This window comes from Fomitopsis serialis (assembly GCF_022376445.1).
Source record: "Fomitopsis serialis strain Sig1Antser10 chromosome Unknown B0H18scaffold_10, whole genome shotgun sequence".
NCBI lineage: Eukaryota > Fungi > Basidiomycota > Agaricomycetes > Polyporales > Fomitopsidaceae > Fomitopsis > Fomitopsis serialis.
In genome coordinates this window covers 246,225-260,568 of record NW_025954970.1, presented here as the reverse complement: position 1 = coordinate 260,568, position 14,344 = coordinate 246,225, and the positions used below count along the sequence as shown (strand labels likewise).

The 14,344-nt window shown below is 57.3% G+C and overlaps 3 protein-coding genes across 3 annotated transcripts; 2 read left to right on the top strand and 1 right to left on the bottom strand.

Annotated features, from left to right (window-relative positions):
- Positions 1–38: 38 nt before the first annotated feature.
- B0H18DRAFT_871282 (uncharacterized protein) lies at positions 39–1,309 on the bottom strand (the record flags this gene model as incomplete). Its single annotated transcript, XM_048040154.1, has 4 exons — positions 39–239; positions 284–446; positions 503–690; positions 740–1,309. Coding segments are annotated over 4 exons (1,122 nt in total), but the record flags the coding sequence as incomplete, so codon positions are not given.
- A 2,308-nt stretch (positions 1,310–3,617) lies between these two features.
- On the top strand, positions 3,618–4,310 carry B0H18DRAFT_871109 (uncharacterized protein; the record flags this gene model as incomplete). Its single annotated transcript, XM_048040142.1, has 1 exon — positions 3,618–4,310. A coding segment is annotated over one exon (693 nt), but the record flags the coding sequence as incomplete, so codon positions are not given.
- A 7,525-nt stretch (positions 4,311–11,835) lies between these two features.
- Positions 11,836–13,060, top strand: B0H18DRAFT_1115766 (uncharacterized protein; the record flags this gene model as incomplete). The annotated part of the gene is made up of 4 exons (XM_048033307.1): positions 11,836–12,006; positions 12,061–12,303; positions 12,351–12,501; positions 12,582–13,060. The coding sequence occupies 4 exons, from the start codon at positions 11,836–11,838 to the stop codon at positions 13,058–13,060; spliced, it is 1,044 nt and encodes a 347-aa protein (XP_047897352.1).
- Between the last annotated feature and the right edge of the window lie 1,284 nt (positions 13,061–14,344).

Genomic DNA, 14,344 nt, shown 5'->3' with positions numbered 1-14,344 from the left:
CGAGCGCGCCCGCCAAAGCAAAGTCCATATGTCCATACCTATATCCATGTCAGGACGGCGAAAGACGTCACTGGTTTCACACACCTCTCGCCCTTCTGAAGATCCACCATTGCACCCGGTCTGAAGCAGCCGTGTCGTATGCAGATGACAGCGACCACGCCGCTGACCTCGAGGTTGCGGAACTTTCCGGGCCGCTGGGCTCGGGCGACTTTGAAGCCGCTGCAAGTCTCGGGCTGGGTCTACGTCAGCAGGTAGCGTAGCAAATTCTGATTCATAGACGTACGGCGGCTTCTGCCTCGATTTCGGCGAGGTACGATGTCATCTTGGTGGGATCAACGAAGAATCCGTGGCCTTCACAGAGGCTGACGTCGGCGGGATCGTCGTGTTTGCGCTTCTTCTGCAGGCCATGGTTACCATCTCCTCCGAGCTCGCACCCATGTATGTAGCTGGGTTAGATAGATATCAGTTAAACATTAGCAATAGGATCGTGGTTCGTACGCACCTGAGGTCGGCGGGGGTCTCCTGCCATTTCGGAGGCATGTTGAATCCTGGCCATGGGCAGGCGAAACACGGGACGGCGATCGATGCGGCTCGATTGGGAAGGGTTAGGTTGTGATGCAGGCCCGAGCGTTTGAGGGCGGTGAGATGTTGCCAAAGCCGACCGGCGAGGTTAAGCTCACGATATCGGTTCTGAAGGAGTGTGAGTGAGGGGCACATTGAACACGAGCGCGTGTCACACCTTGACTTTTCGAGTTCCGGAATTGTCTGTCAGCCGTCGCAAAGCCTCGAAATAGTCGTACGTGCCCTTCTTCGAAGTGAGGAAGTGGATGTCCCATTGACGGAGCACGTCGAACGTGAACACGCTTTCTGGGCGCTCGAGAGTCGCGGGAAATAATCCGGCGCGAAGGAGCTGCGACACAGTCTTGCGCGCATCAGGACAGCGGCACTCGTGGATGGGGACGCGGTGAATGCCGTTGCTGTGAGTGACGGTGTATACTATGGGGGTGATCACTGCGCGATGATACGGGCAGCGATGCCCGTTATGACCCAGCCAGAGGACGAGACCGGCTTCAGATAGGTCCTGTTTCTCTAGACAACGTCCATTCCAGACGTCTATCCAATGCAGAGGTGTTAGGCGGTGCGCATCTACAAGGCACTGTCGGCACCGCAGATCGCCTTGGAGGCAGTCCCGGCATCGAGCAGCAGCTACCGCCTGGCCACATGCACAGAGTTCCCCGACGTTCGCAGGGACCTCAGACGCGAGGATATCTTCCAGGATATCAGGTAACCTGGGTTTCCATTCTTCGAGGACCTTGGAAACTCCGTTCTATGGTGTCTCGCATTAGTGGTCTTCGGGACACGCCTCATTCGCGAACATACCTTCACCGAGCGTTGCTGCTTGGGCTCCACGACCGGCTCTGCCGTCGCGCTGTCACTGGACTGTGCCAAGTCCCCGTTGTTCGTGAGCTCGGGGTCCTTAGACGAACCTCTGCTGAGCGTAGGAGGCGGTGAACTCGAACGATGCGCGCGCTTGTAAACGGGGGTCTCCGCGTGATGCTGGGTGAATTGGCTGTGATGTGTACGGCCGTCGCTGGAGACATAGAGTGACTCAGACACAGCGAGTGCAGGCGCGATGATGTCGGCAGCGTGCATAGCAGGACGGCGGCCGTGTCGAGGAGCCATGCTCGCGGGGTCAAAGGAGTAGGTGAGCAGATGGGGGCGCAAGAGCCCAAAAATGTCTTCGCAGATGGGAGACGCGTGAGCGGGACGCGAGCATACAGTACAGTTTCGAGACACTACAGTTCGAGACACTACGCGATGCATCCGAAGCTCAGCCAGGTCCCGCCTAACCTCCCGATCCTATCTTCCCAATGTCCGCTTGCTCGGTGATCGTGTTGGGAAGAAGCGTGGGATTGCGCAGATCGCGCATCGGGCAGACGTCGGGGCGTATCACACCGCAATTAGAATCGCGCCGCGCCAATTGACGCCATCGGGCTGCGTGACGACGAGGCGGCCAAATTCCGAGGGTCCGAAGGGACCACTGCCTTGGGGCCTTCATGAGTGATGACACTGCGCAGGCCAGTCAGACGGCAGCCGTGGAGGGGTCATTGCACTGCTCACCGCTTCGCGTGTCATCAGCCATCTATGACAGGTCTTTCCCCTTATCCCTCCCAGCCCGTTGCGAGACACTCTGAAGGAGGCAGGTCAGCCAGGATGTCTTGTGCGTGCATCAGGGATCGCGCACTCACCGGTGCGGTGGCATGCGCCATCTGCGCGGAAGTGACACGTCGTCCCCCTTCGCGGAGGAGATGCTAGAGTGCGAGGGATGAACCGCAGGGCCTCCCGTGCACGAGAACGAGATGATACCGGCACGGCGATACCACGAGCCGGGGCGGACTATAGCACGTCTGGCGTGCGACACGGCATTGAGGCGATTGGGAGTCGATCGGTCAGGGAAGTACGTGGCGGTCAGGCGAGAGCTGTAGTGGGGAGGCTGGTGTCGTCGTCGGCCTGCGCACTGTCCTGGTTGGCGAGAGAGGGACACCTCGACCGCCGGAGACTCTGCGGGAGCGCGTCGACCTCGAACGGGGGCAAAGGTAGGCCGTAGAGCCACCTCGCTCTACCGTCTCTTGACTTGTCGCTGTTCCTGGAGGTTTGTCGACGAGAGAGTTGAGTACGAGTAGGGCCGGATTAGGTCGAATTAGAGTTGGGATTAAGTTAAAGTCGAGAAAGCCTATTGGGCGCGCGTGAGAGGTGCACGTGACAGGCGGGCTGTCGTGGCGTTCCCGTTTGGTTCAAGTCCCCAAATCCACCTTCATCCGCGCTCAACGCTATAATCCACCTTCATCCGCGCTCAACGCTCAAATCCTCCTTCATCCGATCCCCTAATCCGGATTAATCCTGCTCGCTTCCCTCCCTACGCTGGTATACCCGTCCTCCAGGTCGCGTTACGGCGCTCAAGCCGACCTCAACGCCCTCGAGACAACCTCAACAGCCTCAACGGGACCTCAACGCTCTCGGCGCGACCTCAACCCCTCAAAACGACCACAACGCGCCCGAACCCGACCCCAACGCTCTCAAGCCTCCATCGAGCGGTGCGACTGAGGGTTTTATACCCAGGTCAGCCCCTCTTTTCCACGCCTGCGCGCACAGAGGGGGTTACCCCCTGTCGCTTGGTGTCCGTCGACGTCAACATCGTGAAGAATCGCTGGACGTAGCCCTGTGGGACTTGAGAGAGGCGAAAGGATGTGCGTCATGCAAGCTCAAGCACTTCGCGGTCATCACTGATATGTCACCCCTCAGACTTACACGACAGCAGCGGCGGTGTCTTCGGACTCGATGGCTCACCCCGACCGGTCATCCCACGCCCAGCGATATGCGAGAAATGCGGGGCTCATGCCGCTTGCATCGCGGGAACGCTTTGAGAATGGAGGAGTCGCTGGCACACGAGGTGATCGGGCAATGGGTGAAGTCCAGGACGTGGAACTGATGGAAACTCCCGCACTATTTGGTGCGCACGACGTCCCATCTCATCGTTGCCACCGTGCTCATCCGCTTAAACAGATTCCGACCCCAAAATCAAGTGGTGCGACGGGCGACTGGCGACGCCGTGGAATATGAGTGACAAAGCGGTGGTGACGACCCCCAACGCGACCTGGATGCCGGAATTCCCGGTCGCGTCACCCGGCGAGATCTGCACGCGAGTTGACGGTCGCTGGGGCCCGCAGGAGTACTCACTGTGGCCCCAGCTGTATCACAAACGAGTGCTGCATCACGCGTGCATTCCGGTGCAGGGAGGGAGATTAGACGGGCTCAACTTCCTTGCGGAAGATCTGTACGACCCTGTTCCTTGGAATGAATGGAAGCCGTGCAGAGAGTGTGGTGTCCCGGATCTCGGCTTTCTTGAGCCAAGCACCGTGATGCTGCTGAAGGGCGTAGCCAGCCACATCGGCGTCACGTATCATATGTCCACGATTTCAAAACATGAGGAGCACCAGAAATTCGGCAAACATCTCATTGCGACGATCAACCAGGCCCTCGATCAACTATCAATATTACCCATGATTCAGGCTCATGCCATCGCCCTCGCCGCGCACGTCAAGCGCCTCTCACTTGAATTATGCGGTCTCATCGTACTATCCGAGATTGTTCAGCCACGCGCACTCGATCCCGCCTTCGTCGCAACCAAGGTACTGCCTGTTCGTGGAGCGTTCACTAGTGACGCCGGAACTGCGCAAGTGTTGTTCCGGCTTGGGATCCCTGTCTGGTTCATCCAGACGCTCACCCGCCTTGTGCGTGTGGTCGAGGTGCACACGTACCCTACACCGATCTCGTCGCGCATGAGGGACGAGCTGTCGCAGCCGCGATTGCACAGCCACAGCGGTGATCTCGCCGGCGTCGTTCAACACCCTGGAGACTGGCCGTTTGCGATGCAGCGCGAGGTCCTCACAACACTCCTCGACGTCAAGCTGCCTCCGTTGCCGAGCGACGATATCACCGCATTCGGTAGTGGATCCGAAACTCGGCCGTCCAAGAAGCTCAAAGCAGATCTCCATCTTGATCGAGGCCCACCGGCACCACCCCCACCCTCATCACGCCGTACTCGTCGGGGGAAAAGGGCGCCGCCGAAGGATCTGCCTCCTCCGCACCCCTCGCTACGTTATCAGACGCCGCAAGCATGTGATGTTCCGGCCGTCTGGGCACACGCGATGGCCGCAGTGGGCACTTTGCCATCGCCCCCGTCGCCAGCCACGTATTACTGGCCCCCGCCGTTCCTGTTTGAAGGGGCCGGCGACAAATACAACCGCTACTACCACAACTACGTCCGGATCCGGCAGTTCTGCCGCCAGCGCCTCCTCGATCGCACGGTCGGCGCCGAGCCCCTACGCATCTCTGAATGGCGCGACGCGCTCTGGGGGACTACCGGCTTCAAACTCTTGAGGCATCCTCTGAACAATCATCGAGAAAGGCCAAGGAGCGTAGGGAAATCCAGCAAAACGTACGCCGTCTATTCGGACACAGCGCGGGTCTGCCAACGTACACTGCAGCCCTAACCCCAAAATGGGGTCACGTTGTCGTGACCGAGAACTGTGCGAAAGAGCGTGCCCTACGTGAGCAGGTCCTTTGGGAGGTCCACGAGATTAACTGGCGTTGCGAGATGCGAGCACTCGATGCCGAGCTGACGCACTCACGGGGCTGGGATACTCTGGCTCGATGGGAGCGCGAGGGGCGGGTGTGTCGCCTTTGGAGTGCGATCGGCTCCGGACTTCGCGTGATCCCTCTTTGGGAGAGCGGTGACGCGACCGAAAAGAACACAAAAGCCACACAAAAACCCAACCGTGAGGTCGAGCAGTGGTATGCGAGGCCTCTGAGTCTATGAGATGTACGGGGGACTGTACAGTGGTCTAGGTAAGAAGGAGGAGGACGGACAAGACTCCGAACGACGTGGGAGAGCTTCGAAGATGTCGAAGACTGTTCGAAGACGAGGGCTAAGCCTCGAAGGTAGGAGGGGGAGTTTCGACAGACGTGTCGAACGAACGGTGACAAGGAAGGCGAGCGACGGCAGGAGAAGAAGTGTAGAGCCTCTCGGGGCAACTACGAGCTGGCGAACGTACTGGCGAACTGACTGGCTGGCTTCGAACGTACTGACTGACTGGCGAACTTGCTGACTTTCGAACGTACTGGCTGACTGACGAACCTCGCCGGTGCGAGGTGAGATTGAGAGGGTAAGGGGGTCTCTCCATTCGAAGGGAACCAGTCCCAGAGTATATACAGGGAAACACGGCTATTACCACTACGGAGCTCCGACGGCCCCAAACATCCGGCTATGGCTTCTAACACGTGACAACTGCTCTCGGGCTCGCTAACCAGTGGTCCGAAGGCCGACCGGCTATCACATGACGCCGGAAACCGAGACCACTCGTCGAGGATGTGAGACGACCTGCAAGGACTCACTGGACATCCTGTAGCATCCTATGGTCTCGCAGGAGATCTTCTAACACCGTAGCACGTCTTCTAACATGTTCGAGTGTCTTCTAACACATAGTGTATCTTCGAGTGACCTGCGTGCTCTGGGGTCGTCTAGATAGGTGGGTAGGTGCTCCTATAGCGTCACTGAGGTGCCGGAAGGTCGTGGATAGTCTTCTAAGGTGAGCCAGGGTTGGCTACGAACTTCGAAATCTTCGAACAGTTGTAGTGGATCTTCTAAGAGCTTCGGAGCATGTAGAGGCCTAGATTGCGTTTTCGGGGCTTAGATAGCCTAGAGGCGTATCATCTCCCCCTTACTGAAATCCTGACCGTCCTCGGTCAGCGGGTATAGCAATGAAGGGTGCTTGTTCCGTAGAGGACCTCCAGGGTCGGTAGAAGGCGAGGATGGTTGAAATGGAGGTAGGACGTGAACTAAGGATTGCTTGGGTGGTATCATTGCCCCCTACGGCGGGAACAGCTCGTCTAGCACCGTAGAAGACCCTAGCTGTCTTCGTACAAAACACTGTCTGCATCCAGCTTGTCAAATGCATCTTCGAAGTGTTCGGAGGCTCCTAGGGACATCGTAGACTCCTTCTCCTTCTCTCTAGCCAGCGGTACACTGTGACGTGCGTGGCTGCGTGATTGAACGACCAATGGGCCGTGATAGCGAGGTCTCGTCTTCGCATTGGGTGACTGCCTGACTGACATGTTCGGAGCTTGCTCTAGGTCGTCTTGAAGGAAGTCGAGGTCCCTGACTGTCTCGTAACGCTCAGGCTCACCCCGAGGTGCAGCGGGCATCTTCGCAAGGTATTCACTCTACGAACGATTAGGTTTGTTGGGTCTGGGGCCATGTCGGGTGGTAGGACTAGGTACGTGTCTTCGAACGTTCGGAGTTGTTGTTCATGCACTCCACGTCGATCCCATGGCCATAGATTGTCTCCAAAAGCGAAAAACAGTGCGGCAGTGACGAACAGCACCGCACACATGTAGAAGACTCTCGACACGTGTTTGGGTGGACCTGCTGGTTGCGAGAGCAATAGGGTATGTTCGACGTCTTCGAGGTGTGGGTCTAGCTTTCGAGGCGTGTCTGGTGATGGTACTACCAAGTGGTTGTGGTGATCCTCCCCCTTACTGAAATTGTGACCGTCCTCGGTCAGCGCAGAGATAGATACAAGAGACGGGCGGGGCGGGGAGGGAAGCATGGGCTGCTCGTCATGCTCGGGCAACATAGTAGCCAGTGGAGGTGACAGGCCATCCATCGTAGGAGTGTTCGAAGATTTTGGCGGTAGCACAGCGCACGGTAACTTCGAAGACGTAGGAGCAGAGTCTGGTAACATCGAAGGAGTGGGGGTAGACATCATAGGAGGATCCAAAGGCGTTGTAGTTGCAGAAAGATAGTCCGAACTTTTCGGAGCGTAAGCATAAGCATCCAATGATTTCGGAGGCATAGCAGGAAGGTCGGAAGGTTCCGGAGATGGGAGGGGACAGTTCGACGATTCTAGAAATGGCATAAGAGGCGTCGAAGATTTCGTAGACCTGGGATGGTGGTCTGACAATCTCAGAGATGTAGCTCGAAAGTTTGAAGATTCTTGAGACGTAGGAGCGTGGTGTTGCAATTCTGAAGGGATAGAAGGGGTGTCAAACGTCGTAGGAGTGTTCAAGGATTCCATCAGCGTAGAGAGATTGTTCGAAGACATCTGTTGATAGTCCAAAAATCTCGGAGACATGGCTTGACCGTTCGAAGATTTCGGAGACGTAGGGGCATGATCTGGCCATTCGGAGAGATAGGAGGAGTGTCCAATGTCGTAGGAGCACTCAAAGATTCCGTCGACGTGGGGAGATCACCGTTCAAAGGCTTCAAAGACATAGGTCGATAGTCCGAACATTTCGGAGGTGCAGGTTGGTCATCTGACAATCTCGGAGACGTAGGTCGACTGTCCGAAGATTTCGAAGATGTAGGTCGTATGTCTGAAGACTTCGAAGACGTAGGAGTCTCTTCTAACGTAAGGCTGCCCTCCAGAAGGTCCCCTAACACGGTGACAGCTGGGGAAGTGTCTTCGATCATAAGGCTGTAGTTCGAAAGTGGTTCCATGGCTGCAGTGTTTGTAGACGCCTGGTTCGTCTTGCGCTCCACCGTCCGAGGTGTCAGTGCTGCCCAGTATCGGTCGCGAAGGTACAAAGGCAATTTTCGAAGCTCTTCAGATGTCAATGGTACACACGGAGTGTTCGATGAGGACTCGACAGCCAGTTCGGCAAGCTGGGGCGGGGGCTGTGCTATAAAGAAGCTGGCTCGGCTCTGTCGCTTCGTGGGAGATGCTTCGAAATTTCGAGGGCTCGCTTCGAACTTCGTAGGGGTCGCTTCGAAACGTTGGGTGGGAGGAGGTGCGTAGGTCATGTCTCGAACATTTGCAGATGGGAAACGGGACTCTCGGTGTCGATGGTAGGTCGGACGACTGGCGCAGGCGCTGGGGTACTTGGTCTCGTCTTCGAACATGGCAGGTGGTTTGGGGCTCGCTCCGAAAACTTCGAACACGTCATGGGTAGTAGTGGTTGATCAGCCAGGTGGGTGTTCGAGCGTAGGGGATGCTTCTCGATGACAACTCGGTCGACAACGGTCTGCTTACGCTGTTCCCAAGCGTAGATCTCCGTCAACCGTGATAGCTGGGTGTCCATGCAGGCTAGCATCTCTCCAATGTCGAGGGCATGCGTAGGGATAGGCGGACTCTCGACTGCTTCATAGAGCAACTGCGTGGCTGTAGCGCCTTGCATAGCACTGCCTGAACCACTCGAAGACGACGAACTGAGTCCTAACTTGCTCGAACGACGTGCATGTTCGTAGATAGCGTCTCGGAGGGTCTCGCTGTCTCGGCGACTCATGAAGCGGTTGTCGAACGAGACGATCTTGCCATCGGGGTTCCGTCGACACAGGCCCTTCTTCCTGTCTTCTTCGAACATCTCGCAGTCACCGATCCAACATCCCGAACGTCCGCAATAGAAGCACCGAGGGCTGTCACGACTGTTCGAGAATTCAGGTGACCGGCTGTGAGACTGCTGGGCCTCGAGGGTCTTGATCAGCGTCTGTAGCAATGGTAAGAGGTCTTCGGACTTCGTGGTCACAGGTGGGGATGGCAGGATAGACGCAGCGGGTGTGGTCGTAGGCATAGGGGGACGAGCTTGCCGAAAGGTCAAAGCTGGTGTAGGACCATCTAACACCCACTGTGCTGACTCGTAGATCTCTGCGAACGTCCAGGGCTTCCTTCGAGAGCGGTCAGGGTTCCGCATGAACAGGCGCTGCTCGATGGGACCCCAGAGCGTATTCGGAAAGCCTTGCTGGAACTTCCGATCTTGTTCGAGTGTCGAAAGCGAACCTCGAGCGATCAGGTACTCCGAAATCATGTAGAAGTCGCGGTAGTAGGCAGCGAGGTGGAGGGCATTGGTCATCCCGAGTTCTATGCGATCATGGACGACCGTGTCGAGATCAGCAAGCGAGTACTTGTGCTCGTCATCAGCTCCAGGATAGAGTGCTCGTAGGGCGGTCACGAACTCCTCGTAGGGCTTCGTAGCATCCTTGAATGTTGGCTGCATCATCCATAGGTCGGAGACGCGGATAGGAGGGTAGCGAACTGCCCATGACTTCTTGTCGGAGTCGTCGGTAACTCGGCATCGTGCGAAGTGTGTTTCGAGGTCTTGGAAAAAGCAGTTGAATGAGAAAGGTTCTGACTCGTCGAAGACAGGTGCAGTGGAGTGTCCACGTGCAGGCATTGAAGCCGCCTTTGAGGCTGGTGTTCCTGCGTCGGTCATATTTGGACTCAGCTTCGAAGTGTTAGAAGGAGTTGGCGAAGCGATAGAAGGGATTGTTGAAATGTTCGAAGGTATTGTCGAAGTGTTCGAAGGGTTAGGGGTGTCGACGGTCGAAGTCCGTCGCGGCGCGGACTGCTCTGGTCCTGGAGGGACTGACGACACTCTACGACTGGTGGGTTCCTCTCCTTCGAGAGGTGGTGATGGTGTTAGAAGCGGTAGAGGGGATCCGAAGACTAGTGCCTCTAAGTCGTCTGCAAGCAAGAGTCTTCGAGCACGTCTGGAATGGGATGGGGTAGTAGGCACTTGGTCTCGAACGGAGCGTTCCGGATTGTCGTGATCGGGGACAAGCTCGACGTTTTCGGGCGAAGAGGGGATAGTCGAAGGTCCTGGGAGAGGGTTGCTATGCCTGCGAAAGGCGGCGGCTGATCGGGGACCTAGTCTACTGTCGATAGCGAGTGCGAGGAGAGGACTTTCGTAGTCTCGGTAGTCTTCAGGGTTGACTTCGAAGTTCCGACGCGGCGGAATCTTGCTCTATATCCCCCTCGCGGTGGGCTCCAAGATGACGCGACCGAAAAGAACACAAAAGCCACACAAAAACCCAACCGTGAGGTCGAGCAGTGGTATGCGAGGCCTCTGAGTCTATGAGATGTACGGGGGACTGTACAGTGGTCTAGGTAAGAAGGAGGAGGACGGACAAGACTCCGAACGACGTGGGAGAGCTTCGAAGATGTCGAAGACTGTTCGAAGACGAGGGCTAAGCCTCGAAGGTAGGAGGGGGAGTTTCGACAGACGTGTCGAACGAACGGTGACAAGGAAGGCGAGCGACGGCAGGAGAAGAAGTGTAGAGCCTCTCGGGGCAACTACGAGCTGGCGAACGTACTGGCGAACTGACTGGCTGGCTTCGAACGTACTGACTGACTGGCGAACTTGCTGACTTTCGAACGTACTGGCTGACTGACGAACCTCGCCGGTGCGAGGTGAGATTGAGAGGGTAAGGGGTCTCTCCCATTCGAAGGGAACCAGTCCCAGAGTATATACAGGGAAACACGGCTATTACCACTACGGAGCTCCGACGGCCCCAAACATCCGGCTATGGCTTCTAACACGTGACAACTGCTCTCGGGCTCGCTAACCAGTGGTCCGAAGGCCGACCGGCTATCACATGACGCCGGAAACCGAGACCACTCGTCGAGGATGTGAGACGACCTGCAAGGACTCACTGGACATCCTGTAGCATCCTATGGTCTCGCAGGAGATCTTCTAACACCGTAGCACGTCTTCTAACATGTTCGAGTGTCTTCTAACACATAGTGTATCTTCGAGTGACCTGCGTGCTCTGGGGTCGTCTAGATAGGTGGGTAGGTGCTCCTATAGCGTCACTGAGGTGCCGGAAGGTCGTGGATAGTCTTCTAAGGTGAGCCAGGGTTGGCTACGAACTTCGAAATCTTCGAACAGTTGTAGTGGATCTTCTAAGAGCTTCGGAGCATTGTAGAGGCCTAGATTGCGTTTTCGGGGCTTAGATAGCCTAGAGGCGTATCAGCGGCGAGACGACTCGCGCACGATGGGCAAGTCCTGACGAGACTGGTTGGCGCGAGGCGCGCCCCACGGTGTCCGAGCTTGTCGGTGTCATGGCACGCTGGCCGGGTCTTCCCGAGGAGCTCAAGGGCATACACGAAGACATACTCGACTACCCTGCATCGCGATTTCAATCGGTGCAGCGCAGCGCGATTCACTTCTACGTGCGCACTTTCACTGACGTCTTCAAGCGCCTCCCAGTGCCTCCTGTCGCGCTGCCGGAACATTGGGTATAATGTAATGACATGGGACGTAGAGTACACGTGTAAATAGCATCTCTGGGGCTCGGAAATGACAACATCTCTCGCTGCAGGTTATGGCTGCAGGTTACCCAAAACAGGAACCCCACTTGCCGCCGGGCAAACGCCCGCTTTTTCTCATCTATCGTTGTTGGATCTGACTAATTCCTCACGAGAATAGCCGTTCTGCCTCGAAGCCGTGTAAGAGGAATGCATATAAAGCAGACAGTTGCGCGTCGACTGTCTCCGCAAGATGGCACCGAGTGATCCCCGAGTCCGCGCCATCGTCAACGACCTTCTTCCCTCTGCCGACATCCAGTGGGGCGGTCTCCTGCCTTGTACTGGCTACAAGGAGGCTCCGCACTTCCCAATCGTCAGTTACGGGGCCACGACTGCAGCCACCGTTGGCAAAATCTTCTGCGTGGTGAGTGTGTAGTTCATTCGGCACGTGCCGGTCCTCATCCCTAGCTTGCTTCAGTGCACCGCCCCCAAAGGCTCTCGATGCTCCAACCATCTCAAGCCCACGACGACGCAGATGACCGATGAGAAGTTTGAGGAGATGCGCACTCGCGTGGCAGCCCTCGACCCGCCCGCTAGATTCGGGGGCACAGTCTACCTCAGTGAACATCCCTCGGACCACGCGGGCACTGTGGCCCGCCCTCGCCGTTCTGAGGGAGCGCCTAAGCGCATGGGGATGGTGGATTGCTATATCTACATGAAGGTACGTGAACCCTGCCTCCCTGGATCGTTGAGCTGACTTCCTCGTAGGAAGCGGACATGCCCATCTCTGTCCCCTGCTCGTCAGCGTTTACGACCGTGATTGGCTTGAAGTCCGCTTCCGCCAGCCGATTACCTGCGACATCCTCGGAATCAAGCCTCGCCAAAGGAAGATACCCTTCGAACATTTCGACGCCCTTCGGTGCGCTTTCGTGACGTGTCCGCCACCTCACGAAAAGCGATATGTCGGCTATCGGGAGGTCCTCATATATCGCGCGTCAGACGTAGTGAACTGCCCAGGCGTTGTCAATCTCGCTGCAGGCCGACCTGTCGAATTCACGCCTCCGCCTCTGCCCTCTCTCCTAGAACACATGGGGGGTGATCTCGACGGCGACGAAGAGGAGATCGCGAACTCGCCCGTGTCCCCGGCGGATTACCTGTCGTCAGGAAGCAACGACGACCTAGCGATCGTGTACTCCTCTCCCGGGCGTGTGCTGCTGACCCCAGCCGCCTCAGATGTGCCTAGTAGCCCGATGACGTCGGAGGGGTCTTCCGGCCCCGGACCAAGCTCCGGACCGGTGGGAGGTTCATCTCGTCGGACGCTCTCTTTGGGGAGGAAGAGAGAGCGCGACGACGACCCCATCACGCTTCGCAAACGCCGAAAGGGAAAGGAGCGGGCGAAGGAGTATGAGGAGGAGTCCGACGGAGCCTGGGAAGTCTGGGAAGTCCTTGATGACAATATCGAGGTCCTCATGGACTAGCGTAGCCAAGTTTGTTCACCCCCGAGGCACACTCCTAGATTAGATCGGTCGCAATTCCAGCTTCTGTTGCGCCGGTCTCAGTTGCTACCAACACCGCCGCAGGGCCCAATCAGAGGGTTAGCCACGCTCGACAGATTCCCTCGGCGATCCGAGCACCTGCTGAACCATAAGGCCCGACGGGGAAGAGCTAAGTCGATTGCCTCTCTTCTCTCACGACAAACCCACCTCTAATGGCTTCCAGTTCTGCGCACTCGACGCGTGATAGTCCCGAAGTGATTGCACTGGAGGACGATCCCCCCGACGATGCCACCTCCCCGCCCGCCGCAGGAGGTCCTAGGCCTAGCGACAAACCTCTGCTCGCTGCGCGTGCGAAGGTCGAAAAAGGGAAAGCCAAAGCCGCTGACGCGATCAACAAAGGGGAAGGCAAGGCTGCTGAGACGACTGTCCGCCAAAATCGAACAGAGTGGCGTCGCATGCACCTCGAGAAGTTCATGCTGGAGCGGGGACCCGGTTGGCTCGCCCTTGGAAATGATCAGGACCGTCGAACCGAGTACGCCGAGAAGGTCTCAAAGGAGGTCAAGGCCACAGGGAAATGGATACAGAAGGCTGGGGCGCCGACACGTCTCGAGGTGAGTCGTAAACACACCCCATGGTTCATCGTATCGCTGCTCACTGTTGGACTAGGCCGTTCGCACGTACTTTAAGAACTATCAGCAACGCCACCGCCTGCAAGTCGCGGATGCCGCCACCGCTTCCGCGTCGTCCGCGACCCCCGCGACTGGTGGTCCCAACATGAGAAGTGCGACCCTGTTCAAGAGGACCCGTGCCAAGGGCGCCTCCGAGCTTTGGGCTGAAGTGCCGTCAAATAAGGAGCTCATTAGGGCCGCAGCGGACGAGGCGATCCGAGAAGGCCGCGGAGGCGAGCTGGCGACATGGCGGAGGAAGTTGTTCATCGCCTTATCGCCCGCCGAGAGGGCACCATGGTTTACCAAAGCCGAGGAGGCGTCAACACCAACCGCGGAGGACATACCCCCCGCCATGGAGCAGTGAGTTCACTCCTGTGGTTCTCGACGACCGTGCTGACCGGTAACGGGCAGAAATCGGGAAGACTTGTTGGACGAACTGTGGAGGCTTCTGCAGAGCACCAATGGATATGGCGTGCACTGCATTGGCGACGTCATTTACTTCCTACGCGTGGCGTACAGGGATGCTAACGGGCAAATCCAGCTGAAACAGTGAGTGTTGACATCCACCCACGGTCTTCGGTCACTGACCACGAACACA